The sequence below is a fragment of the Poromitra crassiceps genome, assembly GCF_964638095.1.
Source record: "Poromitra crassiceps genome assembly, chromosome: 16".
Taxonomy (NCBI): domain Eukaryota; kingdom Metazoa; phylum Chordata; class Actinopteri; order Beryciformes; family Melamphaidae; genus Poromitra; species Poromitra crassiceps.
The window spans coordinates 18,904,629-18,922,248 of record NC_139645.1 but is presented as its reverse complement, the minus strand read 5'-3'; the positions used below and the strand labels follow the sequence as shown (position 1 = coordinate 18,922,248).

Here is a 17,620-nt window from a genome sequence, read left to right as displayed (position 1 = left end):
CAACATATCAGATAGAAAAGAGGTTGCAGGGAGCAGAGGGAAAGATGGAGAATGTGTGCGAGCGTAATGACGAGCCTGCATGTATTTAAACAAGTGGGAGTGAGGTCAATTATATTGTACACAGAGGTTCTCAAAAGATGCAAATGTAGCCTCTAAGTAGACATCTGAAAAGCAGACTAGGCCACACCAGACTAGACACACACACACACACACACACACACACACACACACACACACACACACACACACACACTTTAATGGGGTCTGCAGCCGAAAAGTTGGAACACATTAAACTTTTGGAGAAACACAACGTGACGTCCCACTGCAGTGGCCAATCACCTCAACGCCCCCCCCCCCCCCACACACACACACACGTGTGCGCGCACACACACACACACACACACACACACACAGACTGTTTCTCTCTATCTACTTCTTTTTTCTGTCACTTGTTGCTTCTCTCTCCCTAGTGTCCTCTAGTAAGAGAGTGGCGTCAGCGGAGGACCAAAATGCAAGAATCATTAGCCAATGAACAGCCAGGAATGGGTCTCGCGCTACTTTTGCATGCTAAAATAAAGCAGATAATGTACAATTTGATTCATTTCAAGGGATGAAAAACCCTTTCAAAGTACAACACTGTCTATTTTGATGCAACTCGACAGTGCTGCTTTTTTTACTGAAGAGTTCCACTTTCTACTTCCTGGAAAAAAACTGGTCCATTGGAGTGAATGGAGATGTCGGAACTCTTCTATTATACGGCTCTGTCTCTCCCCCTCTCTTTCTCCCTCCCTCTCTATAAGCCACTTTCTGTCTCTCCCTCTCTTTCTCTCACTCTCTCTTTCTGTCTCATAGGGGCCACAGACCCCCATTTGATGTCATTTTGTGTGGAAGCTGTGTGCTCAAAATGTCACACAAAGGCACAATAATAATTAAGCTAAAACATAATAATTCACCATAATGTAATTAAACCAAATAAAATAAAGCTCATAACTTAATGAGAATCCAATAATGTGATAAAATCTTGACCCTGTAACATAATGTCATCTTTGCTCATATAGTCTAATAACTTCTTATGTTATTGCTATTTTTCATTACAGGCCTGATAACAGCATAATGCAACCAGTTAATGGCTGTGGTCGGTGCATGCAGTGCTTAACATAATAAAATACATCAGAGTCATATAAATACATGTAAGCTATTGATCTGATCTAACTCAGTTCATACACATTTAATATTTATATTGTTTATTTTCTGCCACAGTTTCTCTCATTTCTCTGAGTTGTTCACCTTTCATCCAGCTGGAGAGAGGCTGGCTGTGTTTCTGCTTTAACTTCATGGTTGTATGTAGGCTATATTGTGTATCTGTCATTATATGTTGTGTGAATAAAATAAAAAATATATGATTAAATAAAACATGCAGTTTTCAGTAAGGTCACCTTTGGGACAATGGGATCTGTTCTCTTTATGAGGGTTTGTGTGGAGCAATGTCGCCCTCTGGTGGATTAAACAGGCCACGCTACAGCATGTGTGCAGGCTGGATGGCTTTGTTGTTTCTACTCTGAAAGTAAAAGGAGCGTCCTGCACGAGATGGAGTTTAGCGCGCGCGAGAGAGAGAGAGCGAGAGAGAGACTCGCGGGCACTAGAGAGAGGGAGAGAGAGAGAGAGAGAGACTCGCGCGCACTAGAGAGAGGGAGAGAGAGAGACTCGCGCGCACTAGAGAGAGGGAGAGAGAGAGAGAGAGACTCGCGCGCACTAGAGAGGGAGAGAGAGAGACTCGCGCGCACTAGAGAGAGGGAGAGAGAGAGAGACTCGCGCGCGCACTAGAGAGAGAGAGAGACTCGCGCGCACTAGAGAGAGGGAGAGAGAGAGAGAGAGACTCGCGCGCACTAGAGAGGGAGAGAGAGAGAGACTCGCGCGCACTAGAGAGAGGGAGAGAGAGAGAGACTCGCGCGCACTAGAGAGAGAGAGAGAGACTCGCGCGCACTAGAGAGGGAGAGAGAGAGAGAGACGCGCGCACTGGAGATAGGGAGAGAGAGAGACTATAAGCTAGCTTCTGGCATACTCTTCGCGCACGCGCTGGAGGCGGGGCTCAGAGGAGGGCGCGCGCACTCTGCGCAGGCCAAAACAGAACATACTCAGTGCGCAGCTCCAGGCTCCAGGCAGTCTGAATGAAATTGAATGTAACGTTCCCAATTCTATGTATTAAATTATAAAAAACGACCCCTCCACATTTGGGAAGGCTAAGCCACACAACTAGTTCGTTATAATCGAACAGCATGCTTTGAAGGCGACTTTACGACGGTGAGGACTCAATCACAGCAGATATCCGCTGATAGCCTACCACGGAGATCTCAGGCACAGGCAGCAAAACCGACGCGCTGATAGAAAAATCTCCATGGACGCGCCGCGCTGCGCTCAGGCCTCAACCCCCGACACGCCCCGTGCGATGTCGTCATAATCGCCGTGCGCCCTATGCGCTTGGCTGGGCGCGAAGAGTATGCCAGAAGCTATATCTCTGTAGCCTACTGCGCACATCTCTCTTTCTCTCTCTCTCCTTCAGTCTCAACCTGCTTTACTGGCTTGTTGACAAGAACATTCCTGTGTTGCCAAAGTGAATGGATGAAAAAGAGAATCAATAAAAGACAAATATATTTGAGGGAAATCAAAACAAAGAAATAGAAGCTAGAAAAGGATCAAAGTACATAAAGTGAGCATAAGATTGTCAAGACAAAGTATACAGTGAGTCATGTGTCATATAAATCCATACAAACAATGCAGACTACATGAACATATACATGACATCATATGAAAGCAGAGACAGAAGACAGTTTGTAATAATTCTGTGATGTAAAGTTCTACATTGTTGCTGTTATGATGTCATCAGAGACACATTTAGCTGCTAAGTGCTTCACATGAGTACTTAGTGCTTAGTAGATACTGTACATGAAGGCCAATCAGAGGCTCAGTCACATCTTCAACCAATCACACACTAATGTCAATCAACAGTTACATGTTCCTTGATTTACATCACTCAACTGATTTAACAACAGAGCAATAATACACTGCTTTATTTAAAGACAACAATAATGACATATTCAAGTCAACAAGTTCTGTTTCAAACTATACAGATCAAACATTCTGCATTTATGTTGATCATTTTCAGACTAAAATGTCTGTTCTTGTTGCATGTGATGTTACAACTCTGACCAGTTACCCCCCCCCCACACACACACACGCACACACACACACAACATCAATCGCGCTCCTGAACAAACGACCTGCTTAATCTAAACATTCTAAAAACTTATGGGATCTGTTTTATAATTCTCTATTTGAACCTTTTTATTATTTTATTATTTTATTCTATTATTATTTTAAATTTTCATTTCAATAATGCACTTTATCATTTTTCTTAAACGTGATTATGCTGTGGTCTTACTATTTTATTGGTTTTATTATCAAATTGCTTTTATTACCATTTGTTTTAATTTGTAAGCCACTTTTTGCACAGTAGCATAGGTCACTTTATCTAGTCTCCCGCCCATTTCTTTGCACATGTCATCTTTTATCCTTAGTGCAATTCTTTATTTTATGGGTCTTTTCCTTTGACGGGTCAGTTTGCAATACAATTCCATGCACTTCACATGTAAGGTGCATTTCTTCACGAAAAAATGTGTAGACCTTTGTTGTTCCTGTTATGTTATTTTATCATTTGTGTTGTCTTCTTATTTATGATGCAGCTGTATGTAGCACTGTTGTCCAAGACAAATTTCCTCTCGGGGACAATAAAGTATATCCTGATCCACACACACACACACACACACACACACACACACACACACACACACACACACACACACACACACACACACACACACACACACACACACACACACACACAATGTTCACAACCACATATGCAATGAACTTGCATGCAAACACTATTGTGACTTGAGGTGTTTGTGTTTGGTCAGTGTGTTTCTCGCTCACTCCTCTATCTGACACAGAGACACGGAGGCACCATCAGACACATGAAACCCAGGGTAAAGTGGTTCAGTGAATGATGAGTGGAAAGTGTGGAGGTGAATCAGTTTGTCAGAGGAAACTGTGTAGAAGGACAGAGAGCCAGCAGGACAGTCAAGATACACTGCGACTCTGTTAGAGAGAAAGGAGCGGGGGGGAGGTATCTCTGTGCGTCTGTTATTGTGCCAGGCAGTGTAACGATCATCAGAGCAGAGCAGACTCCAGGACTTTTCATTCCTTCCAAGCAGACAGTCATCACGCCCTCCTCTCCTGCTGATTCCTCTGTAAGTCACTCCTATATGAACCCCTCCTTTCCTCTCCAGCTCCCAGTAACAGCGACCAGTGAGACCATCTCTACACAGCAGCTGATAATAGGAGTCAAATCTCTCTGGGTGATCAGGATATGGCTGCTTCTCTCTCACCCACGTCACCTTTCTGTTGTCTTCAGACAGGAGGAGGTCTCTGTCTGCTGTGTTTGGGTCCAGTGTGAGATCACAGGCATCTGATGAGACAACAAGACTCGTTACAGCAGCAGCTTCTCATCTAATAAACATGTTTGTTTGTTTGTTTGTTGATTTATTGACAGTTCATTTCTAAGTAGTTTGATGATGTCACATGATGTCAGCCATCTTCCTGATTCACAGGATGTGAATGAATGGACGTCACAGACTGTGCTGTAGATGCACTTTCCTTCTCACTAGTTGAATTTAAATTGAAGTCTTTAATGGGTAAATGTACCTTTTCTTACTCGGCAGCAATTGTATGGAACAAACTCCCGGAGAGTATAAAGACTCTTATCTCCAGGTTTTCCTTTAAGATCGCCTTGAAAAAATGGCTGGTTGGTTCCCAAATGGGTTCCTAACCTTTTATTTTCTCTGTCTCCTGTATGCTTGCAGCATTTGAACCCCTGGTAGGTCTTTGGTTTATTTTATGAGCTGCTCTTTTTTATTTTTTTATTGATTGGTGTATTTTTGTTGTTGTATAATCATTCATTCAATGACTGATCAGTCATTGAATGAATGATCTCAAATCAAATTAATGATTGATGTTGAGTAGTGTTGCTTAATGTATTTGTTTGTTTATGTTGCCCGCGCACACACACACACACACACACACACACACACACACACATACACACACACACACACACACACACGCGCGCACGCTCACACATGCACACATACACACACACACACACACACACACACACACACACACACACATACACACACGCGCGCGCACGCTCGCACGCTCACACATGCACACATGCACACATACACACACATACACACACACACACACACACACATGCTCACACATGCACACATACACTCACTCCACTTGTCCCATACAAAGGACCACAATGGAAACAAGCCAAAGGGCTTTATTGTGTTTAATTAATTTTGATCAATGAGGCCATTTACACCTGGCATTAACATGCGTTTTTGGTGATCAGATTGCAATCAGATTGTATTTTATCACTTGAAAGTACAGGTGTAAACACCCTCAAAACGCATTGAAGAAGGATTGCAATCTGATCGGCCAAACCACCTCCGGAGGTGGTCAGGGACGCATTATGACAACATTTAACACAAGTGTAAATGCAATGCGTCCTCTCAAAATGCATTCAGCAACTACCATACGGAAATAAATAATCTTCGGAAGTCGGTGACGGCACGCACACCTGAACGCAATTCCCCGTTACCAGCAGCTGCCACAGTGATTACGCACGGGATCTGCCCAATATCCCGTCCCCTGCATGCTCAAATCCAACCAAATGGTCAATGCAAATCACCACATGAAGTTACAACGCATATAAACGAGCCTGATTATCAATTCAAAAGAAATGAGTGGCAACATGTTGCTGGCTGCGGTGAATGCAGTGAGCGCAACAGACAGAGGAAAAAAGGTAATAAAACTGGTCCGATTTAGAGATGGAGGGGAAAAAAGGCTGACTGTGTGTCCCCTTATCTCGCCGCTGTGCCAAATGCGCACACACACAGGCAGCCTGTCACCATGGACCGGCTAAAAATTCTCTATCTCCCCCCCGCTCCACTTTTGCACAACACTCGTCTTTCTGCTAGGTAGCGTTGCTTCAAAGTTTTCCACTTGCTGCGGAGGTTTTGCCACGGCTTATCAAACCCTTTCTCCCTCATTTTCCTTTCATTTTCCGCTCCTTTTCCAAAGGAGAAGATAGGTCACATGACGTGCAAATGCGGAGAATGTGTTACCATTACACTTTTGCGATAAACTGCTATATCGACACGTCTGAAAAACTACCTCATGAGAGCGCAAAAGCTTTTTGCGATATTTGGGAGGTTTTTCGAAATTTACGTGTTTCCATTACCCGATTTTTATTGCGATAGGCCTATTTAGATTTTGCGCATTTCTGAGGGTAATGGAAACACAGCTACCGTCAGCGAAAAATTTAACACCTGAAACTGGCTTACAGACAGGCCAAGGACAAGAACAAGAAAAGTGTCAGGGGCAGGGCAACGTGTCCTTTTTATAAAGAAATGGATGCAGTGCTGGGTGATCGGCCATCGTTTTGTCCAGGTGAAGGGGACGTTCACTGTGCATTTGAGCTTAACAATAACCTCTATTTCCCTGTGCATGTATGAAACATGCATGCACACGTTCAGGGGGCGCGCGCGTGATGACGTTCGAGCTGGAGAGCAATCGGATTGCAATCTGTTCACCCAAAACGCATGTTAGTGCCAGGTGTAAATGGAATCAGGCTGAAGTGATAAAATACAATCTGATTGCAATCTGATGGCAGAAAACGCATGTTAATGCCAGGTGTAAATGGCCTCTATATGTCTCTTGTATTGTCTTGCACAATCATGTATTTATTGAATCAATAAAGATATCAATCAATCAATGTGTTGTTTTGTTTTTATGAATCAAACTAAATACACACTTACATTTCCTCAGATCAGAGCTTTTCAACCAGTGCACTCCACCATGTTCCACACTGGAGGAATAAACAGGGAAGAAGTCAGACCAGCAGATTCTCTTTGATGATGGAAACATGGACATTTAAGAACCTTCAATATGAAGGATTTCCACTCATATCCTCCATTAAACATGAAACATATTCCTCATCTTCTCAGTGTGACAGAGAAAATGTGTGTGACTCTCAGTCTTCTAGCAGATGTTGTCTCTTCATACCTGAGAGTCTCCAGTCTCCAGGTTGGATCCTCCAGTCCAGCAGAGAGGAGCTTCACTGAGGCTTCTGGATGATTGTAGCTCAGGTCCAGCTCTCTCAGATGGGAGGGGTTGTAGCTCAGAGCTGAGGCCAGAGAAGCACAGCCTTCCTCTGAGAGCTGACAGCCTGACAGCCTGCACACACACACACACACACACACACACACACACACACACACACACACACACACACACACACACACACACACACACTTTAATGGGGTCTGCAGCCGGAAAGTTGGAACACATTAAACTTTTGGAGAAACACAACCTGACGTCACACTGCAGTGGCCAATCACGTCAACGGCCACACACACACACACACACACACACACACACACACACACACACACACACACACACACACACACACACACACACACACAGACTGTTTCTCTCTCTATCTACTTATTTTTTTCTGTCACTTGTTGCTTCTCTATCTCCCTCTCTTTCGCTCTCTCTTACTCAATTCAATTCAATTCAATTCAAAGGGGCTTTATTGGCATGAGAAACATACATATACTGTACATTGCGAAAGCAAGTTACTCTCCCTCCCTCACTTTCTCTCTCCCTCTCTTTCTGTCCCTCTATTTCTCTCTCCCCCTCTTTCTCTCGCTCCTTCTCCCTCTCTCCCTCCCTCTCTCCTTTCCCAATCTCTTTCTGTCTCTCCATCTCTTTTTGTCCCTCTCTCTCCCTCTTTCTCTCTCTCTCTCCTTCTGTCCCTCTCTCTCCCTCTCTTTCTCTCTCTCCCCATCTCTTTCTGTCTCTCTCTCTCTTTCTGTCCCTCTCTCTCCCTCTCTTTCTCTCTCTCCCTCTCTCTCCCTCTCACAAAAGGTCTGGTGATCTACAGTGGAGGGTGCTTCATGGCGCCCTAGCGACCTGACCAATAGGTTTCTAGCCCGGGTTACCCTGCAGGGGGCAGCAAATGTCCTTTCTGTGATGCAAGTTAAACTGTTGTACATGTTTTTCATGGATGCTGCTGTTTGGTTCATGTTCTTACTGTTCTGAATGGTTTGTGTGTGAAGCTGGGTGAGGTGTTCAGTGTTGAAGCTGGGTGAGGTGTTCAGTGTTGAAGCTGGGTGAGGTGTTCAGTGTTGAAGCTGGGTGAGGTGTTCAGTGTTGAAGCTTTCATTTTGGGGCCTGTGTATTCACACAGAAGGAAACGTGTGCACTTTAATGAACTTCCTGTTTGGGCAGGCTAAGCTAAGCTAGCCATTTAGCTAACAGGCAGGAACAAGGTGAGAGGTGCTGGACAGACTGATCCTGTGGGTGTGGTCAGGGGGACGGTCACAGCTCACCTCAGGATGGAGGACATGTATGATGTCATGAATTATGATGTGGAGGAGGGGTTGAGGAGGGCAGTCTGCACTGTGGAGGAGGAGGGGCTAAGGGGGGCGGTCTGCACTGTGGAGGATGAGGAGCTGAGGGGGGCAGTCTACACTGTGGGGGAAGAGGGGCTGAGTGGGGCAGTCTGCACTGTGGAGGAGGAGGGGCTGAGGGGGGCAGTCTGCACTGTGGAGGAGGAGGGGCTGAGGGGGGCAGTCTGCACTGTGGAGGAGGAGGGGCTGAGGGGGGGGCGGTCTGCACTGTGGCGGAGGAGGAGCTGAGGGGGGGAGTCTACACTGAAGGGGGAGGAGGGGCTGAGGGGGGCCGTCTGCACTGTGGAGAAGGAGGGGCTGAGGGGGGCAGTCTGCACTGTGGAGGAGGAGGGGCTGAGGGAGGCAGTCTGCACTGTGGGGGAGGAGGGGCTGAGGGAGGCAGTCTGCACTGTGGGGGAGGAGGGGCTGAGGGGGTCAGTCTACACTGTGGGGGAGGAGGGGCTGAGGGGGGTGGCCTACACTGTGGGGGAGGAGGGGCTGAGGGGGACGGTCTGCACTGTGGGGGACGAGGGGCTGAGGGGGTCAGTCTACACTGTGGGGGAGGAGGGGCTGAGGGGGGCGGTCTGCACTGTGGAGGAGGAGGGGCTGAGGGAGGCGGTCTGCACTGTGGAGGAGGAGGGGCTGAGGGGGGAAGTCTGCACTGTGGGGGAGGAGGGGCTGAGGGGGGCAGTCTGCACTGTGGAGGAGGAGGGGCTGAGGGGGGCGGTCTGCACTGTGGAGGAGGAGGGGCTGAGGGGGGCAGTCCGCACTGTGGGGGAAGAGGGGCTGAGGGAGGCAGTCTACACTGAAGGGGGAGGAGGGGCTGAGGTGGGCAGTCTCCACTGTGGAGGAGGAGGGGCTGAGGGGGGGAGTCTACACTGAAGGGGGAGGAGAGGCTGAGGGGGGCAGTCTCCACTGTGGGGGAGGAGGGGCTGAGGGGGGCAGTCTGCACTGTGGGGGAGGAGGGGCTGAGGGGGGCAGTCTGCACTGTGGGGGAGGAGGGGCTGAGGAGGAAGTCTGCACTGTGGGGGAGGAGGGGCTGAGGGGGGCAGTCTGCACTGTGGGGGAGGAGGGGCTGAGGGGGGCAGTCTGCACTGTGGGGGAGGAGGGCCTAGAGATTTGTATTTGAGTGTGAGTAGCCGGTGTGTTTTTGTTAACCTGGCTTTCGTTTGCATCTGTTTTGTTGGTGGCATGGTTCTTTTAATCCCTGCTGTGTCTCTGTGTGTGTGTGTGTGTGTGTGTGCGTGCGTGTGTGTGTGTGTGTGTGTGTGTGTGTGTGTGTGTGTGTGTGTGTGTGTGTGTGCGTGCGTGCGTGTGTGTGTGTGTGTGTGAGTGTGCGAGTGTGTGTGTGTGTGTGTGTGTGTGTGTGTGTGTGCGACGTGCGTGTGTGGGTGTGTGTGTGCGTGCGTGTGTGGGTGCGTGTGTGTGCATGTGTGCGTGTGTGCGTGCCTGTGTGTGTGTGGGTGGCGAGGCATTTGAGTTTTGTTTAGTTTCTGGCATTATTAGGTCGCCCTGGTTTTTTTTTAAGACAAATTGACTGTTTATTAAACGAACATCAAAAGTCAAAAGTCTCTCCCCCTCTCTTTCTCCCCTCCCTCTCTGTCTCTCGCTCCCTCTTGTTCTCTCACTCCCTCTTGTTCTCTCCCTCCCTCCCTCTCTTTCTCTCCCTCCCTCTTTCTCCCTGTTTCTGTCACTCCCTCTCTTTCTCTCATTGCCCCTCTTTCTCTCTTCCTCTCTTATTCTCCCTCCCTCTTTCTCTTTCTCTCCCTCTCTCTCCTTCTTTCTCTTTCTCCCCCTCCCTCTCTTTCTCTCTCTCTCCCTCTCTTTCTTTCTCTCTCCCTCTCTTTCTCTCCCTCTCTCTCCTTCTTTCTCTTCCTCTCTTTGGTACACTTAACATCAATGGCACCAGAGACCATGCAAGGGAAAAGGGGCTTAGTTATGATTGGAATATGTCAAGCAAAGGGCTGGAGGTCACTATTGTGTCACAGAAGGAGGTTCATCAGGGCAGCTGTTGGTGGTGAGAGGCTGCATTCATAACAAGCTTTTTGTTTTTGTTCACATTGATGCTTATAGGGAGAGAGAGAGGTGCTGTTTGCTGCCCTAAGGCAGGAGCTCCATTCACCTTATGTTCCAACACAGGGGTCAGCCAGTTACTTCCTATTGTGTTGACACTTCCTGTGACAGTACAGTACTAGTGAGCAGGTAAAACAGAACACTTCCTGTGACAGTACAGTACTAGTGAGCAGGTAAAACACAACACTTCCTGTGACAGTACAGTACTAGTGAGCAGGTCAAACAGACGGTGTTTTGAACAGGAAGTCATAACACAACTGGGTCAAGTGGGCGGGGCTACATAGCGTGAATAGGAGAGGAGAAGATTTGAGTTATGGCAGGTGATTGGAACTGCACGATAGACCCCACCATGGATAGGAGAGGGGAGGAGCCCCATCCAGGTGCTGCAGCAGAGACATTGTGAGCAGCTGTGACTTAAGCGCAAATTATGCTCGAGCGAAATCAACGGCGCTGACTGCGCCGAGGGGGTCGGCGCAGCTCGGCGTAGGGGGCGTGCAGCTCCTCGAAAATATGACTCCGCGGCGTCAAGTCATTGTTGTGAGGAATGAGGAAATGCCATTTCCTCATTTAACAGTGCTTGTCCCTCATCTAGCAAAGCCTTCTGCAGGCTCACCGGAATGAGTTTTGAAATGGAGGGACAATGAAATGTTCCACCACCGACATGATTGCAAGTTCTTGGTAAACGTCAAGATAACGTTTTGGACGAGGTACTGTCGAGTATGCACAGTCTCGCTGTCGCCGCTCGGCGGCGGCAAGGCTCCAAGTCGTGGCTGCGCATAACCATGCCGGGCGCTTTACACAAGCTGCACTCACTCTCTCTCCCACCACCTTATCCATGTAAACTGCCTGACATCAGGGTGCTTCACTCAGGCATCGACTATAGACCACATACATTCTCAGTCGGCACAGCAACAGGCTAGTGAAGGCTAGCATAGCTACAGCTAGCTTTTCAGATCATCACTTGGCCCAGGCTAATATCATATAAGAAGTCTCTGTCTCTGTGGAGAGAGAAGAAGAGGGAGTTTGACTAGCTGGTAAGGCTCATATGAGACACTTGTGCCTGCAGTACACTGCTTTGTCCACAGCAGAGGTTAGAAGGCTGTTAAGTGGGCTGGAGAGTAGCATTATGGAAGTGGAGGAGGAGCTGGTTTGTCAGGATAGACCGGGGCTGCAGCACAACCTGGCTGAGCTGTGCAGGGACTTGGGTGAGTTCCTGCAGGCTCGAGCAAAGGGGGTGCTTGTGAGGGCTAGGTTCTCCATGCTCAGGGAGATGGAGGCTCCTAGCTCCTTCTGTTTTGGGCTGGAGAGGAGACAGGGCGATGACAGTCGCATGTTTTCACTGCTGTAGCCGATGGGCTCGTCCTTTACAAGTCATTTACTTTAGGTTTCAACAACAGAGGCAGTAAAGAGAGGAGATGATGCAATATTCTAGCACAGGATAGAAACTAGATGTGATAAATGTTGGTATCTCAGCTGCTTTCAAAACTCACATCAGCAGGAAAATACAGAGGTCAGGTATTTTCACTGATATTAATGTACATGTAAAGCCACATTTAAATGGTGGTCTGTTGAACAGTATCAGTAATACTGACCTGAGAGTTTCCAGTCTACAGTGTGGACTCTCTAGTCCAACAGACAGCAGCTTCACTCCAGAGTCATGTAAGTCATTCTTACTCAGGTCCAACTCTCTCAGACTGGAGGACTGGGAGCTGAGAACTGAGCTGAGAACTGAGGCCAGAGCTTCACAGCTTCTCTCTGACAGCTTACAGTCACTCAGCCTTAATGGATATGAAAAGATAAGGAAATATTATTTTATCATTTCAGTCACACAACTCACATAAACAGATTATTAATGAATGCAAATATAGATACAGAGTTCAGTATGGCATCTAGGCTCTGATGATGTCACTCCCTGTAGCACTGGTTCAAATCCTAGTTGCTCTATTCTGAAGCAGCTGGAGATGTGACAGTGAAGTATAGCTGATCTGGTTTGTGTTTTCATTTCAGTTCTGGACTCAATGTGTGACAGAATGTGATGAATCCTTTACATTAGGTTTCAACAACAGAGTCAGTAAAGAGAGGAGATGATGCAATATTCTAGCACAGGATAGAAACTAGATGTGATAAATGTTGGTATCTCAGCTGCTTTCAAAACTCACATCAGCAGGAAAATACAGAGGTCAGGTATTTTCACTGATATTAATGTGCATGTAAAGCCACATTTAAATGGTGGTCTGTTGAACAGTATCAGTAATACTGACCTGAGAGTTTCCAGTCTGCAGTGTGGACTCTCTAGTCCAACAGAGACCAGCTTCACTCCAGAGTTCTGTAAGTGGTTCTTACTCAGGTCCAGCTCTCTCAGACTGGAGGACTGGGAGCTGAGAACTGAGGCCAGAGCTTCACAGCTTCTCTCTGACAGCTTACAGTCACTCAGCCTTAATGGATATGAAAAGATAAGGAAATATTATTTTATCATTTCAGTCAAACAACTCACATAAACAGATTATTAATGAATGCAAATATAGATACAGAGTTCAGTATGGCATCTAGGCTCTGATGATGTCACTCCCTGTAGCACTGGTTCAAATCCTAGTTGCTCTATTCTGAAGCAGCTGGAGATGTGACAGTGAAGTATAGCTGATCTGGTTTGTGTTTTCATTTCAGTTCTGGACTCAATGTGTGACAGAATGTGATGAATCCTTTACATTAGGTTTCAACAACAGAGGCAGTAAAGAGAGGAGATGATGCAATATTCTAGCACAGGATAGAAACTAGATGTGATAAATGTTGGTATCTCAGCTGCTTTCAAAACTCACATAAGCAGGAAAATACAGAGGTCATGTATTTTCACTGATATTAATGTGCATGTAAAGCCACATTTAAATGGTGGTCTGTTGAACAGTATCAGTAATACTGACCTGAGAGTTTCCAGTCTGCAGTGTGGACTCTCTAGTCCAACAGAGACCAGCTTCACTCCAGAGTTCTGTAAGTGGTTCTTAATGATGGAAACATCCAGCACTCTCAGACTGGAGGACTTTGAGCTGAGAACTGAGCTGAGAACTGAGACCAGAGCTTCACAGCTTCTCTCTGACAGCTTACAGTCACTCAGCCTTAATGGATATGAAAAGATAAGGAAATATTATTATTTGATCATTTCAGTCACACAACGCACATAAACAGATTATTAATGAATGCAAATATAGAGAGGTGCAGCAATCTAAATAAGATATCAAAGCATGAGGTTTGAGGTTAATTGCTGTTTATAGATGAATCAGCATGTTTGTAAACAAACAGATTGGCTATATTTCCGGGTGCAACTGCCATTTATTTTAAACAGCAGTTCATGGTGAAACCACGCCCTCTTTGAACTCTACCTACTCCTTCATACTTTAAGATAGACACTCTATTCAAACTTTAAACAAGTCACCACATTTATTATCACCTTAATTCAGATTTAATTTATCTTCTGTACTGTTTTAGAAATCACAGTTTATGTTGATACTTTTTAAACCTTTATAATGGGACCCTATGCAGTCTGCCTTGAGTGTACTTTTTACAGAATTCACACATTTTAAAACTGTGACACTTTACACAACATACACAACTACATACATAACACTCACACTACATACACAGACCCTTAACCTACTTCTGCTCTCACTCACCATGTCAAACTATACAGTAGTATGTGATGTGATTTTTATTTTATTTTTTATTTAACCTTTATTTAAACAGGTAAGTCATTAAGAACAAATTCCTATTTACAATGGCGACCTGGCAGAAGTCACAACCTTTTGAGATATTTTATATATATTTATAGTTTTTTGAGATATTAATGGTTGTTTGCCACAGCGTTTCAGCTTTATTTCATACTAGTTTCTGCTGCAGTGGCACCAGGAAGTACTTTGTTGTTGTTGTGATGTCACAGTGATTCATCCTATATGATGTTTGATCAGAATAAAACTCTGAAAACCTGATGTAAAAGTTGCAGGTCAACCTTTACAGAGTCAGGAATACTGACCTGAGATACACTGTTTTGAGAGTACAGACCGTAGTTTGGAGAAATGTGTCAAATCAAATTAGAAAAACTGTAAATCAAAATCTTACCTGAGAGTCTCCAGTCTACATTGTGGACTCTCCAGTCCAGCAGACAGAAGCTTCACAACTGAATCTTGCAGCTGGTTCTTACTCAGGTCGAGCTCTCTCAGATGGGAGGGGTTGGACTTCAGAGCTGAGGCCAGGACTTCATAGTGAGTCTCTGAGAGTTCACAGCCAGAAAGTCTGTGATCACAGATTTAATGTAAGATTAGTTGTATGAAAGCAGAGTTGAGACTAAGCCCGCATCAAAACATACACAGCATACTACTACTACTTCATAATAAAAGTGATGAACATGTAATATCACAAAGCAAAGCACAACAGAATGTACAGGACGCAATTCTGTAAAATGTTTTTTTTTTTTTTTTTTTTTTTTATATATACAGATTTTAGCCTAAGCTTCACAGGCAGTTCATTTTAAATTCTGCTAAAACAACACAGGATTAACATGACACTCATGTAGATGAACACAACAATAACACTGTCCACAGGAAAATATTGCTGTCTGTTGTGATAAAATGTAGGTTTCCAAAACATTTAAGCACAGCCTCTTAAAGGACGTGGGGCCCTATCTTCCCAAAAGCGCTAATTTAGCGTTTGCGCTCGTTTAACGCCGTGTGCAATGCAAATTGGGGGCGGGCACAAGCGCATGCCTGTTATAATTGTACTGGGCATAGGCGTGCCACATGCCAAAGCAGGCGTTTCAGCGCTAAAATGTGGGAATAGATGGCATTATCCCTATCGTCAGCAGCGCGCAATTACTTTGCGCTAAGAGCTTTGAAAAGGACCTCTTACGCGCAAAATACCTCGCTGCGGTGGGAGCTCACTAATCTCCGTGCAGCACAGCGCAGTGCAAAGTAAAATTCCTTTTGGATATGTCATTACGCACAGCCTTGCCACGCCAGGACATCAAATTATGCTGCTAAAATTGGGTATTAGCAGATAATTCAGTGAGGCAATCAACTATAACTCACTGAGAAACTTTTATCACATCGCAAAGAGGGAAATTAATTGAGAAAACTTGTTGGACAATGGACATAGGCTATTCACCTTCATAACCCGGAGGGTCATTGGCACCACAGACGATCTGTCAATAAGCTCTCTCTATCTCTCTCTGTCCTCGCACGAGTGACTACACTCTATGACGCGAGACGGGAATCTGATTGGTTTTGATTGATGTAATGCCCAGCATTGCCTGGCCGCACCCGTGAATTTTGGTGCGCAGATGATTTTGGCACGGCTCTAATTTGCGCCTGCGACACGTGCCGTGAATGTTTCGCATCCCCGGTGAGAATTGCATCCCCAACATATTTCGGGGCTGTTTTAACTTAGAAATCAGGGAGGTCACGTCTAAAGCCCATGGCACACCAAACGAACATTCTCAAACAAACACAAACAAACACGAACAAAGACAAATGTTCGTTTGGTGTGCCATAGCTGTCTGTCCTTGTCTGTTCGTGTTTGGCGATGTTCGGCGATGTTCTGTCATGTTTGCCAGGATTCGACTTGTTCAATCCGGCGTTGTTCGCTGTTCGCTGTTGTCTGGTAACTTCCCATGTTTTCAGTCGCGTATCCATGGAAACGGAGCTCACGCATGCGCGCCTAATGCCTGCGGTTGTCTGGTCAGTTTGGTCAGAGGCAGAGCCTCCTAACGTTACACGCGACGCAGCAAACATACGTTTCTCTGCCAACCATGTGCCATCACACTGGGCATCAACAACACTAGCGGGAGACTTCTCCCATGCACTCCCGCAAATAAGTAATGTTTTGCGCAGCAAGGTTACATAATGAGGGGGAGAGAGAACATCCATGACGGCTAACAACGAGCTATGCTAATAACTAGCTAGCCGTTCAGAAACACATGTAAACAGCCGTGTGATCACTGAGAACGTCAGTAAAATAAGGAGAGAGCTGCAGGTGCTTATGCAGAACTAGTGCACGATTAAGTGCACAGTGGGTAATGACCCGCTGTGATGAAGAATATAGCGAGATTAACCAGGTTGATAGCAGAGAAAACACTGTTGCAGCTGCCATCAGCAGGACCTCCAAGCTTCAACTAGCGTTGCCTGCGGTTGCCTGTCACATGACGCCTTCATGGTCCCTCGATAAAGTCTGCAGAAATATGCACGTTCCCTCACCTCTCTCTCAAGAAGCGTCACGTGAGTGTGGCGTTTAAGGCCATCTGTCGCTACAAAAGAAATAAACTGGGTGTATCATTGTATTACTCGACAGATGTATAACTAACTTTGTCAGTCTGAGCCATCTTCTATGTGCTGTAACACAGTGCAGTTTCTATTTTTCTGGTGTTTCTTTTTTACATGTTTGGGACTGTTGTGCTGAATATGTTTGGTCGGTGTGCCATGCTTTCAAACAATCTCCAACATCTGCCAACATTCACAGACAATTGTCTGTTGGTGTTTGTTGGTGTTTGTTGGAGAATGTTTGATTGGTGTGCCATGGGCTTAACAGACAATTATATCACTTTTAAACAGTTACATTTCTGTATAAATCATTACAATTATGCTCCCGTGAGGTGGGGATGCTTTTTTTTACACTCGGCATAACACCTGGACAGCGGACTGCAATCTTCCCTGCTTTAAGGCACGTGCAAACAGGTGTGCAAGCGCTATTAGGGGATAGCGCCTGTACGAAGATAGGGCCCAAGGTGTTTTTAATACACTGCTTACCATCAACAAATCCTATGAAAATAACAAAATCAACAATGCTTTACTCTCGTTACTTTCCATGTACCATTTTTAGCCATCAACGCAGAAGTAATTTGCTCCAATTAAACACATGGCTTCATTGGGCACCAGCTACATGGACGAGATTTATTGGCATAACAAAATCATTGTTGATTT

The 17,620-nt window shown here is 45.7% G+C and overlaps 2 protein-coding genes across 2 annotated transcripts in view; both read right to left on the bottom strand.

The window, feature by feature from the left end:
- The window catches only part of LOC310791304 (uncharacterized protein), a 221,587-nt gene that overhangs the window by 126,736 nt on the left and 77,231 nt on the right, over positions 1 to 17,620 (bottom strand). Inside the window, exon 12 of the mRNA XM_083652991.1 lies at positions 14,769 to 14,942. Within this exon, the coding sequence (XP_083509117.1) occupies positions 14,769 to 14,942 (174 nt within the window). The remainder of the gene's footprint in view (positions 1 to 14,768; positions 14,943 to 17,620) is intronic.
- On the bottom strand, positions 3,423 to 7,062 carry LOC310791092 (stonustoxin subunit beta-like; the record flags this gene model as incomplete). Its single annotated transcript, XM_083652794.1, has 2 exons — positions 3,423 to 4,525; positions 6,948 to 7,062. The coding sequence occupies 2 exons, from the start codon at positions 7,060 to 7,062 to the stop codon at positions 3,987 to 3,989; spliced, it is 654 nt and encodes a 217-aa protein (XP_083508920.1). The 3' UTR covers positions 3,423 to 3,986.